This window comes from Ascaphus truei, chromosome 12 (assembly GCF_040206685.1).
Source record: "Ascaphus truei isolate aAscTru1 chromosome 12, aAscTru1.hap1, whole genome shotgun sequence".
Taxonomy (NCBI): Eukaryota; Metazoa; Chordata; class Amphibia; order Anura; family Ascaphidae; genus Ascaphus; species Ascaphus truei.
This window is the reverse complement of record NC_134494.1, coordinates 44,270,032-44,291,528: the sequence shown is the minus strand read 5'-3', so window position 1 is coordinate 44,291,528 and position 21,497 is coordinate 44,270,032. Positions and strand designations below refer to the sequence as shown.

At 49.8% G+C, this 21,497-nt stretch overlaps 1 protein-coding gene and 1 long non-coding RNA gene across 4 annotated transcripts in view; both read left to right on the top strand.

Annotated features, from left to right (window-relative positions):
* PRR5L (proline rich 5 like) overlaps positions 1–3,785 on the top strand; it is a 54,190-nt gene extending 50,405 nt beyond the window's left edge. For all 3 annotated transcript variants that reach the window (XM_075567554.1, XM_075567553.1, XM_075567552.1), the window contains exon 9: positions 3,143–3,785. In XM_075567554.1, the coding sequence (XP_075423669.1) occupies positions 3,143–3,519 (377 nt within the window). In that variant the 3' untranslated portion in view covers positions 3,520–3,785. The remainder of the gene's footprint in view (positions 1–3,142) is intronic.
* An 8,673-nt stretch (positions 3,786–12,458) lies between these two features.
* On the top strand, positions 12,459–16,282 carry LOC142463832 (uncharacterized). Its single transcript, XR_012787519.1, has 2 exons — positions 12,459–14,659; positions 16,105–16,282. It is a non-coding gene; the product is annotated as an uncharacterized LOC142463832 (long non-coding RNA).
* Positions 16,283–21,497: the final 5,215 nt, after the last annotated feature.

The window sequence follows — 21,497 nt, the reverse complement described above, 5'->3', positions numbered from 1 at the left end:
TCTCCTTCCAGCAGTTTGATACGCAAACTACAGGCCAAATGTTGGGTTGAAAAGTTCATTGATTGAGCTTCCTTCTCTTCTCGGTATTTGATGTCACCACGTTTCTGAGCTCATAACATCCTCTTCTTTCCGCCTCTTGCATATCTACACGGCAGACCAGCCCTAATCATCATACGCCCCCGGTACTTACTCCTACCGACCCCCACCCTTTACTCATCACATATACCTTCTTCTGCATCATTTGCCCCAATAGACGTCAATAAGATCATCTTAAGAGTTATCACCCTCTAGTTAAATTAGTTGTCTCCATAGATTAAAGTGGGATGGTAATAATAACTTTATTTCATATAGCGCTTTTCTCCCAATGGGACACAAAGCGCGTCACAATGACAGCATAGCGCGCGGTGCGCAGCACATAGGATTGTTACAGACACAATCCCTGCCCAGATGAGCTTACAATCTATGTTTTTGGTGCTTGAGGCACAGGGAGATAAAGTGACTCGCCCAAGGTCACAGGAGTTGACACGATTCAAACTCAGTGTTATTGTTATCAGTCACTGCCTTTACTCACTGAGCCTTTACTCACTGAGCCTTTACTCTCTGAGCCTTTACTCGCTGAGCCTTTACTCACTGAGCCTTTACTCACTGAGCCTTTACTCTCTGAGCCTTTACTCGCTGAGCCTTTACTCGCTGAGCCTTTACTCGCTGAGCCTTTACTCGCTGAGCCTTTACTCGCTGAGCCTTTACTCGCTGAGCCTTTACTCGCTGAGCCTTTACTCGCTCAGCCTTTACTCGCCCAGCCTTTACTCGCCCAGCCTTTACTCTCTGAGCCTTTACTCTCTGAGCCTTTACTCGCTGAGCCTTTACTCTGAGCCTTTACTCTCTGAGCCTTTACTCTCTGAGCCTTTACTCGCCGAGCCTTTACTCGCTGAGCCTTTACTCGCTGAGCCTTTACTCGCTGAGCCTTTACTCGCTGAGCCTTTACTCGCTCAGCCTTTACTCGCCCAGCCTTTACTCGCCCAGCCTTTACTCGCTGAGCCTTTACTCGCTGAGCCTTTACTCGCTGAGCCTTTACTCGCTGAGCCTTTACTCGCTGAGCCTTTACTCGCTCAGCCTTTACTCGCCCAGCCTTTACTCGCCCAGCCTTTACTCTCTGAGCCTTTACTCTCTGAGCCTTTACTCGCTGAGCCTTTACTCTGAGCCTTTACTCTCTGAGCCTTTACTCTCTGAGCCTTTACTCGCCGAGCCTTTACTCGCTGAGCCTTTACTCGCTGAGCCTTTACTCGCTGAGCCTTTACTCGCTGAGCCTTTACTCGCTGAGCCTTTACTCGCCCAGCCTTTACTCGCCCAGCCTTTACTCTCTGAGCCTTTACTCTCTGAGCCTTTACTCGCTGAGCCTTTACTCTCTGAGCCTTTACTCTCTGAGCCTTTACTCTCTGAGCCTTTACTCGCCGAGCCTTTACTCGCTGAGCCTTTACTCGCCCAGCCTTTACTCGCGGAGTCTTTACTCGCAGAGCCTTTACTCGCCGAGCCTTTACTCTCTGAGCCTTTACTCACTGAGTCTTTACTCGCTGTCCCGTCTCTGCACGAGGTCCAGCATGAAGACCTATCCTGTAGCACGACTTTCTGCCGTTACAAACACAATACATTGTGGTTGCAATCACCTCCCCTATTTATTCTGAGCTTCCCGTGTGGGGGAAGGTAACGGAAGATTGGGGAAAATAGTTAGTTAAGTCTTAACAGGACAAACTAAAATAATAATGCATCTATTCATTTGGACCTACTTACTAACGTTTCCTGGCGGGGGATCCCTGGCCAGTACCAGTACCAGTGGATCAGATCGATCAAAGAAAAACGTCCCATTACTATCAGAGCAAATCCTTTCTAAGATTACTGCTGCGCTGGTTTTGTGAGATGGGTGAAGTCTCCATAAAAATATTTCTTCTGCTGCCCACCAATCACTCAGCCTCACCCCTACCAATCACTCAGCCTCACCCCTACCAATCACTCAGCCTCACTCCTACCAATCACTCAGCCTCACCCCCACCAATCACTCAGCTTCACTCCTACCAATCACTCAGCCTCACTCCTACCAATCACTCAGCCTCACCCCTACCAATCACTCAGCCTCACCCCTACCAATCACTCAGCCTCACCCCTACTAATCACTCAGCCTCACCCCTACCAATCACTCAGCCTCACCCCTACCAATCACTCAGCCTCACCCCCACCAATCACTCAGCCTCACCCCCACCAATCACTCAGCCTCACCCCTACCAATCACTCAGCCTCACCCCTACCAATCGCTCAGCCTCCCCCCTACCAATCGCTCAGCCTCACCCCTACCAATCGCTCAGCCTCACCCATACCAATCACTCAGCATCGCTCCTCACCCCCACCAATCACTCAGCCTCACCCCTACCAATCAATCAGCCTCACCCCCACCAATCACTCAGCCTCACCCCCACCAATCACTCAGCCTCACCCCTACCAATCACTCAGCCTCACCCCTACCAATCACTCAGCCTCACCCCTACCAATCACTCAGCCTCACCCCTACCAATCACTCAGCCTCACCCCCACCAATCACTCAGCCTCACCCCCACCAATCACTCAGCCTCACCCCTACTAATCACTCAGCCTCACCCCTACCAATCACTCAGCCTCACCCCCACCAATCACTCAGCCTCACCCCTACCAATCACTCAGCCTCACTCCTACCAATCACTCAGCCTCACCCCTACCAATCACTCAGCCTCACCCCAACCAATCACTCAGCCTCACCCCTACCAATCACTCAGCCTCACCCCCACCAATCACTCAGCCTCACTCCTACCAATCACTCAGCCTCACCCCCACCAATCACTCAGCCTCACCCCTACCAATCACTCAGCCTCACCCCCACCAATCACTCAGCCTCACCCCCACCAATCACTCAGCCTCACCCCCACCAATCACTCAGCATCGCTCCTCACCCCCAGCAACCTCTCAGCATAACCCTAGATTCACCCAGTTGTACATCCTCGCCCGACTCCCCCTCCCTCATACTCGGCATCGCCCCTAAGCCCCCTGCTCACACTCATTCACCATTCCCCACTCACACCCCCCCCCCCCTGATGACTCCCACTCTTTGTTTTTCCAGAGCAACGATTCTTCAGATGTCGCACGAGGTCGGATGCAGTGTCCTACTCGCCCCACGGCGCCACCTCGCTCGCTGCCGTGCGTTCCCTCTCCCCCCTCACGGAGCAGGAAGGGGAGGCGTACCTGGAGAAATGCGGCAGCATCCGGAGGCACACCGTGGCCAACGTTCACACGGACATCCAGATTCTAGCCATCGCCGCCATCATGCACCCGGGGCAGGTGGAAGTGCCCGAGCCTGACAAGCAGTGCCACTTACTGCCACCCGGCTTTAATCACCGGCAGTGCAGCAGTGAACCAAACATCGCAGACAGCCCCGGGGAGCTGCTCACTACCGCTCTGCAGGAGCACGTGGAACAGAATTCCACTTCCCTTAGCTGACAGCACCACCACGGAGACGGATCAGAACCGGCCTGCATGGGGCGCTCCGTTATTCCTGGGGTTCCCTGGTCAGAGATGGTTTTTGTGCGTTGCAGCAATGGTAATACCAGGTGGCAGAGAACAGGACACACTGCAGCGACCTGCCACGCCATGTGACGCCACGCCATGCGACTTTGTGACATGCAGAGGAATGCACTGCGGGCCGTCCTTGCACTAAACCGCTTTATTTCTTCACACCTGTTAATAATAATAATAATTTAATTTCACATAGCGCTTTTTCTCCCAGTGGGACGCAAAGCGCGTCACAATGACAGTATAGCGCGCGGTACGCAGCACATAGGAATGTTACAGACACGGTCCCTGCTCAGAGGAGCTTACACTCTATGTGCTTCTGAGGCACAGGGAGATAAAGTGTCTGCCCACGGTCACAAGGAGGTGACAGCGGGAATGGAACCAGGTTCCCCTGCTTCAAACTCACTGTCATTGGTTACAGGGTCAGTGTCTTCACTCACTGAGCCGCTTATTAAACCAAACTAACCGTTACTCATCCAAGGAACCAACTGTGATCAGAGCCATTCGAATAAGTGGTACTTTGCTTAATTGCAAGATAATTAAATCCTTTTTAAATAGGGGGGCACCATTTTTCAGACTTTATTTTTTTTCCTGTCTCAAAATGAATGAAATGGAACGGTGAGGGATATGAAATGGGACACGCCTGGGAGTGTACCAGGCAGGCACCGCTGGACCGATTCCGATCACGCAGAGGTCGGAACCGCTTCATACATGTGACCAGGCTTAATACAGAAAGGGAAGTAGTGCGGAATGAATAAATATATTGCCACTTTTGTCACAGAATGTTTGCCCGGGTGTTTTAAGGAAAGTGCGGGTCTAGTAATTCATGTTAATGATCCTCGTGTTAGAAGAGGATCTGGAAAACCATTGCATGGGCATTAAACCGTCAGATTAGCCGTGGCCTGTCGCTGGGCCTGTCCCGTAGCCTGTCGCTGGGCCTGTCCCGTAGTCTGTTGCTGGGCCTGTCCGTAGTCTGTTGCTGGGCCTGTCCCTTAGCCTGTCGCTGGGCCTGTCCCTTAGCCTGTCGCTGGGCCTGTCCCTTAGGCTGTTGCTGGGCCTGTCCCTTAGCCTGTCATTGGGCCTGTCCCTTACCCTGTCGCTTGGCCTGTCCCGTAGCCTGTTGCTGGGCCTGTCGCTGGGCTTGTCCCTTAGCCTGTTGCTGGGCCTGTCCCTTACCCTGTTGCTGGGCCTGTCGCTGGGCCTGTCCCGTAGCCTGTCGCTGGGCCTGTCCCGTAGCCTGTCGCTGGGCCTTTCCCTTAGCCTGTCCCGTAGCCTGTCGCTGGGCCTGTCCCTTACCCTGTCGCTTGGCCTGTCCCGTAGCCTGTTGCTGGGCTTGTCCCTTAGCCTGTTGCTGGGCCTGTCCCTTAGCCTGTCATTGGGCCTGTCCCTTACCCTGTCGCTTGGCCTGTCCCGTAGCCTGTTGCTGGGCTTGTCCCTTAGCCTGTTGCTGGGCCTGTCCCTTACCCTGTTGCTGGGCCTGTCCCTTAGCCTGTCGCTGGGCCTGTCCCGTAGCCTGTCGCTGGGCCTGTCCCGTAGCCTGTTGCTGGGCCTTTCCCTTAGCCTGTCGCTGGGCCTGTCCCGTAGCCTGTCGCTGGGCCTGTCCCTTAGCCTGTCGCTGGGCCTGTCCCTTAGCCTGTCGCTGGGCCTGTCCCTTAGCCTGTCGCTGGGCCTGTCCCTGACAGCACTGATATAAAGGCCTTGGATTCACTAGATTACTTAAAATCAGCAGCCCGTCAATCAATTTTTCAGAATCCGCCAACGAGTTGCTGAATCCGGTGACTGGATTCTACAAATCCATTGACGGTTTTATTCAGTGGCGGTTTTTGGATGAATCCGCGCGGATTAAAACCGACCAAATTCGTCTGCGGATTTTACACCGGAAAACAAAATGCATTTGGGCAGGGGGGGGGGGGGGAGAGGTGGGGAAATCAGAGAAACTGATTTTGGGTGGATTCGCCCCTTTCTACTAAGGACAATAACGTCACATTGAGCCGCGTTTTCTCCCGTAGCACACAGCGGTAACTGTAACGGGCATCGGTGGTAATGAGGTGTTATCAGATCACCCACTATTAAACTCTGGAAATGCGGGGGAATAATGTGAAGACGCGGGTTATTATCCTAACGGGATTTCCCGATCCTCTCTATTCCACAGTCTGAACCAGACGTCCATAACCTGGCGTTAACGCAGCGATAATGTCACGTCAAGATATCCAATTATCTTAGTGAATGCACCGTTAACATTGCATCCATTCCTGAATAACCCCCACCCCCCCCCCCCCCCAATCAGTCCTTATCACAGCACTATCCGGATTTCTTTAGGGTCCAAATGCTCTTTTTACCTGGAATCATAAAATCTGTGTTTTACAGCAAAAATGCAATTCTAGGGCGGAAAATCTACTCCAGAGGGGCTTCCCCCCCCACCCCCACCCAACATGTCAGGTTTTCAGTTTATCCCTGCTTCAGCACAGGTGGTGCAGTCTTCGATTGAGCCTCTGTTTGAGCCGCCTGTGCTGAAGCGCTGGGATATCCTGAAAACCTGACCTGGTGCGGGGGGGGGGGGGACTGATAGGATTATTTCTTTGATACATCTGGTGCAGTTTTGTTGTGCTCCAGAATTGCTCCAGAATTGCCGTGGATCCCAACAGGTTTATGGTGTAAGTCACTGGTATTTGTATCTGGACCGTGTGAGTTCTCTGCTTCTCTATTGTACCTGTCAAGCCCCTCTGGCAGGAAAGGGTTAAGTCGATACTGGGCCAATAAAAATTCCCTGCTAAAATGGAGGAGCAGTTTAGCCCACCTGGGGTAGGAGTTTAACTTAGAACGGACGATAAACACTCGCGGTACGAGGCCGGCGGTTTGTAAAAACGGATAACGTCATTAATGTGTATATTTAAAAAGGTGCACAGCTTAAAAAACAACAACCCATAAGTTGTAAAACGCCGGTGCTAATTTTAAGCTTTAGAGAGCTCCGAAGCTGCCGGGAAATGAGCCGAGATATTTATACACCAGAGGGTTTTTTCTTATCCGTTTACCTTAAAAAGGGGCAAAGCTGAATGCGATAATAAGGAAGGTCGGCGGTAATTACACATTTTCAAGTTGTGCTTTTCAGTTTGTAGACAAGAAAAATATAAACACAGGTGTCGTGTAGAAATTGTGCATTTCCTGGCTAGCGGGGTGCAGTTTTGGGGAGTGTTAGGGCGATGTGGGTGACAGGAGGTATATGAGGAATACACCCGAGGGGAAACGTGGAGACGGGATACTGCGCAGCATCTGCTAACGCGCGCGTGATTTCCCATGTTAACCCCATCCTTGCTGCCAGGAGAAAAAGTGGGAACCAAATGTGTTTAACATTAGCTGTGAGGAGCACCCCTCTGCTATCAGTACTGGTACCCCTCTGCTATCAGTACTGGTACCCCTCTGCTATCAGTACTGGTACCCCTCTGCTATCCGTACTGGTACCCCTCTGCTATCAGTACTGGTACCCCTCTGCTATCAGTACTGGTACCCCTCTGCTATCAGTACTGGTAACCCTCTGCTATCAGTACTGGTACCCCTCTGCTATCAGTACTGGTAACCCTCTGCTATCAGTACTGGAACCCCTCTGCTATCAGTACTGGTAACCCTCTGCTATCAGTACTGGTACCCCTCTGCTATCAGTACTGGTACCCCTCCGCTATCAGTACTGGAACCCCTCTGCTATCAGTACTGGTACCCCTCTGCTATCAGTACTGGTACCCCTCTGCTATCAGTACTGGTACCCCTCTGCTATCAGTACTGGTACCCCTCTGCTATCAGTACTGGTACCCCTCTGCTATCTGTACTGGTACCCCTCTGCTATCAGTACTGGTACCCCTCTGCTATCAGTACTGGTACCCCTCTGCTATCAGTACTGGAACCCCTCTGCTATCAGTACTGGTACCCCTCTGCTATCAGTACTGGTACCCCTCTGCTATCCGTACTGGTAACCCTCTGCTATCCGTACTGGTACCCCTCTGCTATCAGTACTGAAACCCCTCTGCTATCAGTACTGGTAACCCTCTGCTATCAGTAATGGTACCCCTCTGCTATCAGTACTGGTACCCCTCTGCTATCAGTAATGGAACCCATCAGCTATCCGTAATGGTACCCCTCTGCTATCAGTACTGGTACCCCTCTGCTATCAGTAATGGAACCCATCTGCTATCCATAATGGTACCCCTCTGCTATCAGTACTGGTACCCCTCTGCTATCAGTACTGGTACCCCTCTGCTATCAGTAATGGAACCCCTCTGCTATCAGTAATGGAACCCTCTGCTATCAGTAATGGTACCCCTCTGCTATCAGTACTGGTACCCCTCTGCTATCAGTAATGGAACCCATCTGCTATCCGTAATGGTACCCCTCTGCTATCAGTACTGGTACCCCTCTGCTATCAGTAATGGAACCCTCTGCTATCAGTAATGGTACCCCTCTGCTATCAGTACTGGTACCCCTCTGCTATCAGTAATGGAACCCATCTGCTATCCGTAATGGTACCCCTCTGCTATCAGTACTAGTACCCCTCTGCTATCAGTACTGTTACCCCTCTGCTAACAGTACTGGTACCCCTCTGCTATCAGTACTGGTACCCCTCCGCTATCAGTACTGGAACCCCTCTGCTATCAGTACTGGTACCCCTCTACTATCACTAATGTTTACCACTCTGCTATCAGTAATGGTTACCCCTCTGCTATCAGTACTGGTACCCCTCTGCTATCAGTACTGGTACCCCTCTGCCATCAGTACTGGTACCCCTATACTATCAGTAATGGTTACCCCTCTGCTATCAGTATTGGTTACCCCTCTGCTATCAGTACTGGTACTCCTCTGCTATCAGTACTGGTACCCCTCTGCTATCAGTACTGGTACCCCTCTGCTATCAGTAATGGTTACCCCTCTGCTATCAGTAATGTTACCCCTCTGCTATCAGTAATGTTACCCCTCTGCTATCAGTAATGTTACCCCTCTGCTATCAGTAATGGTTACCCCTCTGCTATCAGTACTGGTACCCCTCTGCTATCAGTACTGGTACCCCTCTGCTATCAGTACTGGTACCCCTCTGCTATCAGTACTGGTACCCCTCTGCTATCAGTAATGGTTACCCCTCTGCTATCAGTAATGTTACCCCTCTGCTATCAGTACTGGTACCCCTCTGCTATCAGTAATGTTACCCCTCTGCTATCAGTAATGTTACCCCTCTGCTATCAATAATGTTACCCCTCTGCTATCAGTAATGTTACCCCTCTGCTATCATTAATGTTACCCCTCTGCTATCAGTAATGTTACCCCTCTGCTATCATTAATGTTACCCCTCTGCTATCAGTAATGTTACCCCTCTGCTAACAATAATGTTACCCCTCTGCTATCAGTAATGTTACCCCTCTGCTAACAATAATGTTACCCCTCTGCTATCAGTAATGTTACCCCTCTGCTATCAGTAATGTTACCCCTCTGCTATCAGTAATGTTACCCCTCTGCTATCAGTAATGTTACCCCTCTGCTATCAGTACACAGTGCCAGCCTCAGCGCCCAGTTTATGCAGCACAATCTCGGGAGTAATTCAGAGCGAGACATTCTCCGGCCGCTGGACGTGAGACTCGTTCTCCGGCCGCTGAACGTGAGACTCGTTCTCCGGCCGCTGGATGTGTGAGGCTCGTTCTCCGGCCGCTGGACGCGAGACTCGTTCTCCGGCCGCTGGACGTGAGACTCGTTCTCCGGCCGCTGGATGTGTGAGGCTCGTTCTCCGGCCGCTGGACGTGAGACTCGTTCTCCGGCCGCTGGACGTGAGACTCGTTCTCCGGCCGCTGGATGTGTGAGGCTCGTTCTCCGGCCGCTGGACATGAGGCTCGTTCTCCGGCCGCTGGACGTGAGGCTCGTTCTCCGGCCGCTGGATGTGAGACTCGTTCTCCGGCCGCTGGATGTGTGAGACTCGTTCTCCGGCCGCTGGACGTGAGACTCGTTCTCCGGACGCTGGGTGTGAGACTCGTTCTCCGGACGCTGGATGTGAGACTCGTTCTCCGGACGCTGGATGTGAGACTCGTTCTCCGGCTGCTGGACGTGAGACTCGTTCTCCGGACGCTGGATGTGAGACTCGTTCTCCGGACGCTGGACGTGAGGCTCGTTCTCCGGCCGCTGGACGTGAGGCTCGTTCTCCGGACGCTGGGTGTGAGACTCGTTCTCCGGCCGCTGGACGTGAGACTCGTTCTCCGGCCGCTGGACGTGAGACTCGTTCTCCGGACGCTGGATGTGAGACTCGCTCTCCGGCCGCTGGACGTGAGACTCGTTCTCCGGCCGCTGGACGTGAGACTCGTTCTCCGGCCGCTGGACTTGAGACTCGTTCTCCGGCCGCTGGACGTGAGACTCGTTCTCCGGCCGCTGGACGTGAGACTCGTTCTCCGGCCGCTGGACGTGAGACTCGTTCTCCGGCCGCTGGACGTGAGACTCGTTCTCCGGCCGCTGGACGTGAGACACGTTCTCCGGTTCTCCGGCCGCTGGATGTGAGGCTCGTTCTCCGGCCGCTGGACGTGAGACTTGTTCTCCGGCCGCTGGACGTGAGACTCGTTCTCCGGCCGCTGAACGTGAGACTCGTGCTCCGGCCGCTGGAAGTGAGACTCGTTCTCCGGCCGCTGGACGTGAGACTCGTTCTCCGGCTGCTGGATGTGAGACTCGTTCTCCGGCCGCTGGACGTGAGACACGTTCTCCGGTTCTCCGGCCGCTGGACGTGAGACTTGTTCTCCGGCCGCTGGACGTGAGACTCGTTCTCCGGCCGCTGAACGTGAGACTCGTGCTCCGGCCGCTGGAAGTGAGACTCGTGCTCCGGCCGCTGGACGTGAGACTCGTGCTCCGGCCGCTGGACGTGAGACTCGTTCTCCGGCCGCTGAACGTGAGACTCGTGCTCCGGCCGCTGGACGTGAGACTCGTTCTCCGGCCGCTGGACGTGAGACTCGTTCTCCGGCCGCTGGACGTGAGACTCGTTCTCCGGCCGCTGGACGTGAGACTCACACAGGATTTTTATAATCTAAGGATTGGAAAAACAAATATCCTGCTAATAATATACAGCGCGCACTGCGTACTGGCCGTGCGGGGGAGATAGGACTAATAATAAACGGGGGGATACGGGGAGGGGTAATGGGTGGGGGAGATGGGGGCTGACGGAGGGGAGATTGGGGAGAGAGATGAGGGGTAGAAACAAGGAGATGGAGGGGAGGGGAGAGACTTGGAGAGACGGGGGATGACATGGGGGGAGACGGGGCGGGGGAGGGACGGGACAGGTGTTCTGGGCCCGGTGGCGGTGCTTCTGAATGGGACTCCCGCTTCGTTAATCCTACCTGGCTGCGCCAGTTTGTATGAGCTGCGCACTGAGAGCGGAAGGCTTCGGTCCCTCTCCCTGCTCACCTCTTACAGACAATGACACTGTTTTTATTTTAATAACATACATTTCAGGTCCGGGGACCCCCTGCTTCCCGAGTTACAGGCCCCGGTATGGGGTGCCGGTATCTCCTACGCGTTTAAAAGTCCCGGTCACATGACGTGTCACATTTAAACTTGCAGCAGATACCGGCACCCCATCACATGGCCTGTAACTCGGGGCTCCCCGGGGGGTTTAAATGAATGCGGGTCACCTCTGGAGACCCCTTGCTACAATACAATGTACTAAAATTAAAAACTGTGCGATCACCAGTAAGAGATGTGCAGGGACAAGGACCGATACTGTCTACTCTCACTGCGCAGCTGTGAGGTTCGCCGTGAAGCACCGCCTCCGCCGCTCTTCCCAACGTCAGCCACGACTTGCGCGCACGCGTCATGCTCTTAGGACCAAACACGCCGCGGGGACTGTCTCCAGGCTCCGCCCCCATGACGACATGGGAGTGGCGCACAGCGAGCACTCTCTACGCACAGACGCCGCTCAGACTCAGGCAAACAAGGGGTTAACGGGTTAACAAGGGGTTAACTCCTCCCCCGCCCCCCTAACTCTAACCCCCGCCTATCACATTCCAAGATGCACTGTTTTTGAGTAAACCCAGAGCCTGCTTTATTCAATGTAACATCCCCGGTAGAAGAGATCAGAGTACCTCGAAAACTCGCACCTTTATTCCCATACAAGTTATTCATGTGAACGGAAGTAAACTTGTGCTATAGCTTAGCACCATGTTGTGGACCTGGGCCTGAGTTTGCACCTCCTTGTGTGCCGAGGATTATAGTGGCATAATGAATTCACATACATAGGAAGCTTAACCTTGAGCAATCCACTTTGTTTGGACATATACTGCAGCGGGGTACAGTGGGGGGTACAGAGTTATGTAAATGACAACCAGAATGGCATACAAATAAGGACACACGTGTGCGAACAGATACAGAAGGTGGTGAAGCACATGCATACACGTGGAAGTGTTAAACCCAGCGCGAGAGGCGCCCGCCATGCCCATACCAGGCCTGCCATCCCAGGGGCGAAGATCACAAGTCAAAAACAGCATTACCTTCCCTTCTAATCCGATCAGGCCCTGCCAGAAATGATCATCGGAGAGCCGCTTCCTGTGACCCAGTTAGAAGCATTACAAAGACTTCATTGGAGGGAGATGTTATCCTCGCCCACCGTCCCTGAGAAGCAAACCCAGCAGCTGGCACCCAGAGACCTGCTTCCCCCGAGCGAGCGTCCGGCAGCTGTGTGCACGTTGTGCAAAGGTGGATTAGACCAGGGGTGGGCAACTCCACACCGGAAGGGCCACCAACAGGTCATGGCTTTCAGGATATCCCTGCTTCAGCACAGGTGGCTCAATCAGTGGCTCAGTCTTCGACTGAGCCACTGATTGAGCCACCTGTGCTGAAGCAGGGATATCCATAAAACTTGACCTGCTGGTGGCCATTGAGGACTGGAGTTGCCCACCCCTGAATTAGATTCGCATACACATGGAGACCAGCAAGGTTCCAACAGCTCTGTAAGTTATAAACTCATTTGCCAAGAACTTGTCCATCCAAAAAACTGTACCGCGCAACCGTACGCTGTGTATATTGGACCATATCTTCCATTTGTATGCCGTGCTGAAGTAAAAACCTGAGTAGTTGTTTTTTTAAGTTGGTATAACATGGCTTCCTTTTACCCCCACCCTGAGTGAGATTGGGGTGGGTGTGCTTTCTCCAGCTACTTCTAGGTGTGTTGTGCTGTGACCTGTTGGTGAAAGGGGGGGCTGAGTGCTCCGCGGTGGTGTGGGGAGAAACAGGACAGGGGCGCATGTTACCTTATTTCTCTGTGGTGCAGCGCCATCAGTCAGCACAGACTCTCTGCAGGGGCAAGGGATGAGCCATGCTGACACCTTGATCTTCCTTTACACAGCAGGCAGCAGACATTAATTACAATGATGCTGGGTACAACTGGCTTTATTGCAGATAGATGATATCAGACAGCAACACAGATGCACCCCTTTTCTCTCCTTGTTCCCATCTCCTGGTCAGAGCCCTGACTCAGGCCTGTTCCCCTTCCTTCCCATCCCCTAGTGGGATGGAGGAAGAGGCTCCTCACTCCACAAGTGAAGGGGATCCGGATCACACTCCAGACATAACTGAACTTCTTCCAGAATTTAGGAGAGTGTCAGAAATTATAACCTGAGATTGGGGGTTGGAACACTGCCCCATAACAGAACAGGTTGAATACTGATTGGCTAGCACTGTTTTGGGGTGAACCAATCAGTATCCATCTCTCAGGCTGACACTCTCTGGTGGTTGCTAGGCCTGCCCTTGGATACCAGAATTGTATCCAAGTCTGCAATACACACACAGCCTAAAGAAGGAATTAACCCCTCCACTGCCTGCACCTAACAGGACTGACACTGGAAGGGCCCAAGACAAAGAAGTAGTGTCCGGGAGGCTATGCTATTAATGTATAAAAAAGCAATAACATATTACATTAAAACTTTACAATAAAAAGAAAGGATCATAACGATCCAAACATCCTCTCATCAATATCACACTATCACAGAGAAACGTGTCCTAAAGCAAGTCAAAGGGCTCGTCAGGACCCCCCAAAACCTAGCAATCCCAGATGGGAAAAAGGAGTAAGTAAGGTAAGTATGGAAAAAGATGGCACTGGATGAACTTGTAACAATGGTAGAGTTGGTCTTATATTCACTATATAAGAGGAAATTACACCTGCTGCTGGAGTATATAGCAGGGAATCTTCGCTTCCCTTATGTATACAGTGAAGGATTTTTTTTTATATATATACTCCTGCGCACGGAATCAATTAAAGAAGAACCATATTTCTTAGAGGCCAAGAGATTTCGAATGAGACCACACTCTGTGTATGATACAAATATATTTTTAATAATATCAAAACTAAATATTACTGAAAATTAAGAAAATACAAAATATCCCAGCTGGGTACAAACTCAACCAAACAGCATTATGACTCATATAACTTAAAATATTGAATCTAAGATTGCCCTAATATGGGCCTGTAAAAACAAACACTTCTTGCTTGTGAAATGATTGTGCATACATATGTTATGTCTGCATATACATGGGTAACAGTCTTAGAATCCTCTCGTGTCCACCATAGTACTGTATAACATGTACATCCACTTGAAACTAATTGTTGGTTGAAAAATCCAAAAATGATGATTTGTTTGGTGTGTATCACAGTACTGAGTTGAACCACTCTAAGTTTCCTGCCGGGTTGGTTTATATGAGTGATATGGGGAATAGCTACACTGTGTACTTCTGGTGTTGGTAATATGTACTGGCTGGTTAGGAGGAAATAGATAGTGTCAATAAGCCACAGATCTCCTGAAGAGACTTCTTACACACTATTTGTAACCCTCACAGAATGAGGATGTAATCGAGTGTGAGTTTGACAGAAGTGGTGAGTAGCCTTTCACCTGGCGCCTGCACGGCTCTGTACACGTGTATTTCCAATCTCCACAGGTTACGTATGGTCTCCCAACAGACACCAATGGTTCTACGCGTCGGATGCAGTTCACAATTACCTTTGCTGTGTATCTGAAGGATACTGCAGATATGGGCGGTTTACCTCTTCTCTTTGCCGCTCCTGGCTTTGGTAAGTGGTTGCTGCCGTAATCTTGAGGGGTACTGCGACTCGCTTTCTGTCTCACTTCCCCCGCAATCTTCTCTTTGGTGTCAGAGTGTGTCTGCAGCTTCCGCGTCCTGTGTATTACGCCTGCGTCTCACGTCTCCTGCCACAGCCGTTCATCCGGTTTCCACAGTGTTGGCGCCAACAAGTTTTTGAAAATATTCCTCCTCTCACATCTACGCATGTAGTGCTTCTCCCACTGGTTGCATATGCTTGAAAGATTAACCCTACGCGTTTCTCCCATCAAAGGGCTTCGTCGGGGGTAGTGATTACATGTTCTAGTGGCTCCTCTTTATAGGGTCCATTTTGAGTATACGCCCATGTTTGAAACAAGCTGAGATTCGTTAATTAACTTGATTGATGGACACAGTATATACACACAGTGTAACATAACAAAGAATATCTACTGTAAACAGCATAATGGCTACAAACTGCAGTATATAGCTAGATTGCGGTATTCAAACCACTCCACAGTTTTGATTGTGTTGTTTTTGTTGTCTACTAATTAGAGGTAAAGAATTATATCCATAATTGTACACGTTAGTTCTAGCAATGAAGGTTTTAATTATTATCAAAATTCAAAAATAAAATGACATATTTTGATTCTCATCCTGCCTTTATGAAACAGTTGTACTACTATGCTTAAAAAGAGAATATAAAATCTTATTCTTTAAAAGAGAGTAGAAGAGGAAAAATGATATAAAAATATAGATAAAATTGGAGAGATTGCTATTGCATGTGAAACCCATTCCTCCATTTTAGTTTAAAAAATATTCTAACCTAAAAGAGAGGAAAAATTTGGACTATGTAAACAGATATGATTGGAGCACAGATAGGGCAGGTGAAAGAAACATTTAATGTAAAGTTCATGCAAACCCTTAGTATACCCACCCATTGGTGGATATTTACAGGAAGGAGTTCAAATCTATCTCAATGTTATGTCTCGAGGGGGGGGGGTTTAATGTTTTTAATGTATAGATCCAGTGGGTTTCACGTAGAGATATTTTATTAACGTAATTCCCCCCCCCTCCAGTTTTTGTGGACTAGTTCTATCCCACAAAAGAACAGGTCCTGAGGCTTGCATTGATGTACTGCTTTATAGTGACTGGACAGACTATATGTCTCTATCCCTTTTTCTATGTTACATACATGTTCTGCCATTCTTGTTTTTAATGACCTTTTTGTGCGGCCAATATATTGGATCCCACACCCACATGCTATGAGGTAGAGCACCCTACACTGTTGCAGGACATATTCTCCTTTATCTAATATGTTTCCCCTGTTTTTTTGGAGACAAATTCTTTAACTTTGCTCGGCTGTAATGTATTGCAGTGACAGGCTCTGCACGCTGTGCACCTATAGAAACCCTCGCTGTCTCTTCCTAACCACATTTCCTCTCTTTTCTTTTTCAGGAAACTTGGTACTAGCTGCTGTTTCAGATCTCTTGCCTTTGAAAAGATAACTTTTGGCCGGTCTGAGAGGATTGGCTCAGGGATTCTATCTCCTTCCAAGATGTGCCGGTGCTTTCTCAGAACTTGTTCAATCTGTTTGGATTTGCTGCTATATTGTGTAATAAACGGAATAAAAGAATCTGAGTTATTCATTGTTTGTTGTCCCTTCTCTTTGTATAGGAGCATATTTGATCTGTCTGTGAGACCTTTTGAAATGCTGTTTCTACTGTATCTTTTTTGTCTTTGCGCTCTATGAATTTATTACTAAGAGAGGATGATTGGGCAATAAAGTCGTAATTTTTTGAGCAGTTTCGTTTCAGTCTTCTGAATTCACCATACGGAATATGGTCAAGCCATTGCTGCTTATGTTCGCTAGTTGCTAAAAGATAATTGTTGCAACTAACGGGTTTGAAATGGGGTTTTGTGTGAATACTCCCATCTTCTATCGTTATCAACAGATCTAAAAATTCTATGCTATTTTACTGTAGGTATGAGGGAAACGTAGATTTACATGGTTGTTGTGACGTCACCTCAGGGGTTGAAAGGATAGGTTGTGTATGAGGCGGTGTCACAGTGTTGCGACGCGTCACTGGCGCGCATGCGCAATGCGTTCCCCTGGACTTTTTGGCACAAAATGGGGCCTACAAACGTGAGGAGGTATGTTTTCATGTTACACCTTGATAAAGTCCCACGGGACGAAACGCGTCGGTGCGTGGGCTGTGTTTTTTGTCCCTGTGAGTCCATGGAATAAACACCCTCTGTTTTTAGTCTGGAGTTGTGCCCTTCATTTTGTCCTATAGGATTTCTTCCTCAGGATCTTCTTGCCAGCAGTGCTCTTTTGCTCTTCTTGTTTATGCTGTCTACACTACCAGCATTGCACGCAGTGGAACTACCTTTACAGAGGACTTCTGGACTTCAATGAACCCCCGTGGGCAGGTAATGGGCTATAGCCCTTATATTCTTACCTTTGACCCTATATGGGGAAGTGTATTTGTTAAGTGGGGTGTGCTGCTGGACCATATCTGCGGTAGTCTGCTTGACTGACTGCTAGGTCTTTTATTTTGCCCCCCCTTAATTCTATATCGTATGTATGATGTTATGGATTTACGATTAGTTCGTATCTTCATTCATTTCTACAATTCTACTCTGAGTCTACACTGATATTGAGCGTCAGGCTTCACATCACTTTACTATTTTACTGTAGGTATGAGTGAAACGTAGATTTACATGGTTGTGATAAATGGATTCAAAGAACTTATTTAGGGTCTCTTCAGGCCTCTTCCAGATGATGACCACGTCATCGATATATCTGCGCCAGAGCACGAGATACGCGCCGAAGATGTTATTCGCCCATATAAATTAGGTAAGGGACTGAGCCCATAGATGTTAATTGGAGAGCAGCTTAACTTTTGGGTGTAGCGTCCGCGTGGAGGTGAAATGATGGCAGCTTCCGGGTATCGTCACAAATGGCGCGAAACGCGTGGCGGTGAGGTCATCACGCAGCTACGCGGGATACGTTTCTCTGCGGTAGTGTGATCTCGATGAGAGGATGTTTGGATCTTTATGATCCTTTTTATTGTAAAGTTTTAATGTAATATATTATTGCTTTTTTATATACATAAAAATCCTTGTATGGCAATTGATTTTTGTTTTCTCTTGATTTTACCCCGCTGATCACGGGAGAATAGGAGCGGCAGAAGGGATAACTATCTTCTTTGGGGAGATCGTAACATACCTGGGTATAGCACTGGACTTTTGTACTTTCGATTATTAGGAAGAGTCTGACCCATTTATCTAACACTCTAATTCAGCTTGTATTTGTCATATCAGTAACAAACTTCCTGTTTCATAGTTTTGTCAGTAGTCGCAATGTAGGTACTGTGGAGAGGTAAGTGCATTACGAGGTGTACACACACACACTATATATGTGTATATATAAAATGTGTTTAGAAGTGTGTTCACTATATGTATAAATGTGTGTATGTGTAATAGTATATGTGAAAAAACACACATACAGATGTAGCAGTCGGTGTCATAGTGTGTTATCCCCGCATGGCTACATCTGTATACATATATACACGCACACGTATACAAGTGTAGCCTGGGTCTCCCGCAGCTCCTTGAGACCCCCCTCCTTTGGAGCAGTGCGGTCGCGGGTGCCGCCGGAGCCAGCGCCGGGCCCGACGGCTGCTTCCAAGGGTGGGGGCAGGAGCGGGGAGTCGCGCGCTGTTCCCTGATGCGGCCGTTGTTAGGGCCGCGATCGCGTTGCCGAGGTCCCGGCGGCTCGGGGTACAGAGCGCCGCCATTGCGCAACAGCTCGCGCATGCGCAGGGATAGCCAGGCGCCCGGAGAGCCCCAGAGAGGTTGCGCATGCGCAGGACAGAGCCAAGAAAGCCCGCGAAGCCCTAGCCTACCAGGGAAGGCTCTAGGCAGGGACTACGAGTCCCAGGAGCCTCTGCGTGCCCCACGTGATGCCAGGGAGCCAATAGGGCTTAGGATCTCCCTGCAGGCAAGTGGATACATTTCACGCGCTGAGCCCACGCTAGTTAGTTGGAGCTGGGGAGCTGAAGGGGAAGGAAGGGTGCAGGGAGCGAGTGAAGCTCCTGCACCGCGTTAGGTCCCCTACATCCCAAGTAGGCCCTAACTCCCCACCAGGTTAGTGGGTAAGTGCTGAGGGACGGCCCAAGATAGGGACGCTGCCCTTAGTGCGTGTGAGTGCTGTCTTGTCAGGGTCACGGCTGGCAGTGCTGTGAGGCCTGACAAGAAGGCAAAGTATTTGTGCAGCACGTCTGCTGCACGCACCCAGTAGGTTGCAGCGCGTAGCTGCGAGTGCTAGTTGTTAGTGAGAGTCAGGACCGGGATGAGTTAGGGGAGCAGAGCAGGCTATTAACCCCTTAGGTCCCAGATAGGTCCTCACTCCCCAGTTTGTGGTGCTACAGGGACAGGCCCTAGGTTAGGGATCCTGTCACAGTAGCGCTAGAGTTAGATAGGGACTCAGCGGACGCTGCGGTTCCAGTGAAGAGGTTCGGGCTCAAGTCGGGGCCACAGAGACTATCTCCAGCTTGGGATCAGACGGAATCGCCGAGCGACAGATCCTTTGCGAAGTGTTGCGGATCCGAGCAAGGTACTCGGGCAGGTACTTTAAAGCCACAAGTGCACCAACTGGCCATTAGCTTTAATAGTGACTGCGCAGTCACTCATATCCTATCTCTCTACAAGAGTGCGGTACATTGGGTGGGGATCATATGGACACGGGGTGGGATCACCCGGTGTTGAGGGAAGCGTCCTGTGAGGCGCATTAGTTAGTGTCTCCTCCCGAGAGGGACACCCGTCATTCTGTGCATGTTTATGGAGTGTTATGTTTCCTTAAGTAAACAGTATTGGTTATCATACTTAAGGTGTGTGAGTATTTGTATGTGTCCTGCGAGGAACAATTCCTGCTCTGCTAGGAACCATCGCAGGTGGAGGCGCTGCACCGAGAACTGTGTTACTCTTAATATAATTGCCCCAGGTTCCCCGTGGCGGAAGCGCAGCCCTCCTGCGAGCCAACAGGTAAAGCACCACACCTGGTAACACCGTATTTTCTCCGCACCCACATTGTATCTGCGATTGGGGGGGGAATACCTGTTACACATATATACATGCACATGCGGACACATTTACACATCATTGTTTTTTCCTTTGCATCACGGACAACGTACACAATGCTGTATACACCATTTAGCAGGTTTAATAAGCCCTTGCCCTGTTTCCAGGGTCGCACAGGGATAAGGTGACACGCCCAAGGTGTCAGGAAGCCGACACTGTGACTCAGACCAGGTACAAATACTCATTATTTTAATGTCCGTATAGAAGAATGTCAGAATTCAGCCCAGTCCCCGTTTGTCTCTGAGGTTATTACTGAAGCAGAGGCTCAGTGTGAATCGGGGGAACCTGGTTCAATTCCCGGTGTCACCTCCATGTGACCTTGGGCAAGTCACTTTGTCTCCCTGTGCCTCAGGCAGCAAAAATAGATGGTAAGCTCTGCAGGCCAGGGACTGTGTAACATTCCTAGGTGCTGAAACCTGTAATTGGGAAGCGCTTTGAGTCCCATTGGGAGAAAAGCGCTATATGCAGTAAAGTTATTATTATTTATTGTTATTACTAGAGAAAGCAGTCTAAACACAAATTAAGCTAACTAATTACAATGAATTAGGTGCGTAAACATTTCCTTTTCACATACAGTATGCATTAGGCCAGGTTTAAAATGGTTAAATGTTATGCAATTAGGAATTCTAATTAGTGCAGAATTCCCCCTGGACAGGAGAACAGGCACGTAACTCTAAGATATTTGTTGGAGTTATTTTAATAAGCTTTTTAACCTTGGCCCTCAATGCCGCCCCCCGCCTCCGCCGCTCCTGGGTGTGAAGGAAAGTTACAGCTTACAGTATATTGATTGCATGAAGGCCTTGGGTACCTCAAGATGCTGATCTGAGGCTCCATCCCTCAGCTCCGCCGCAAAATGACTCACCTGTGTCCATATCGTGTGCATTGTGCATGCGTTCTGCTCTTTATGAAACTCTGAACTGAAACGTGAGGTTCCACATTCTCAGTCTTAGTTTTAAATAGTAAAAACGCACCACACTTGCTTTCCCTCTCACCCCACCACAAACACCTCACTTTTACTGCCCTTCATGAACAGAAATTAACTTTCCTTTCCAGTGGGTGGAACGTTCCCCTAACCCTTAGGGTGCCCCTTATGATGTTCCCTGTACCTCGTAATGTACGGAGAACATCGTGCTATTTCTGCTCGTTTCCCCCTCTTATACAGAAGAAACGTTTTGACGAACTACTTGGCTCTGACGGTTCTAATGTGTTTTTCTTGAATCGCACATTTATTCACATTTTTAGTTGATTCGAATACGTTTTGTTATCGCCATTTGCTCATATACTTTTCATCACATATTTTTCACTACACGAGTTACCCGCTTTTTTTTTATTGCGCGGCGCCTGTAATGGAAAGTGGCCCAGAGACCAGCGTAATAAAGGTGAAGCCTGGCCCCTGCGCGTCATTCCCTAGCCACCAGACCCCGGGGGCTACCCGGTTTTATAATGCCCGGTACCCCTTGCACACCCTGCAGCTGTCACTCTTTATTCCTGTGTGTTTATGTACTGAAAGAGTAACAATGTGCTTGTGCACAGTATATTATTATTGAAGTATGTAACTTTATACTCATTACCATATATGTTTTGTCACTTTGGATGTAGCGTCGGGCTCCCCTGCCTTTGGTTGTATGCACAGGATAGCCAAAGTCTGGACACGCGGGGGGCTGAGAAACCCTTTGTGCTGCCCGGATATCCGGAGAACTGGTTAA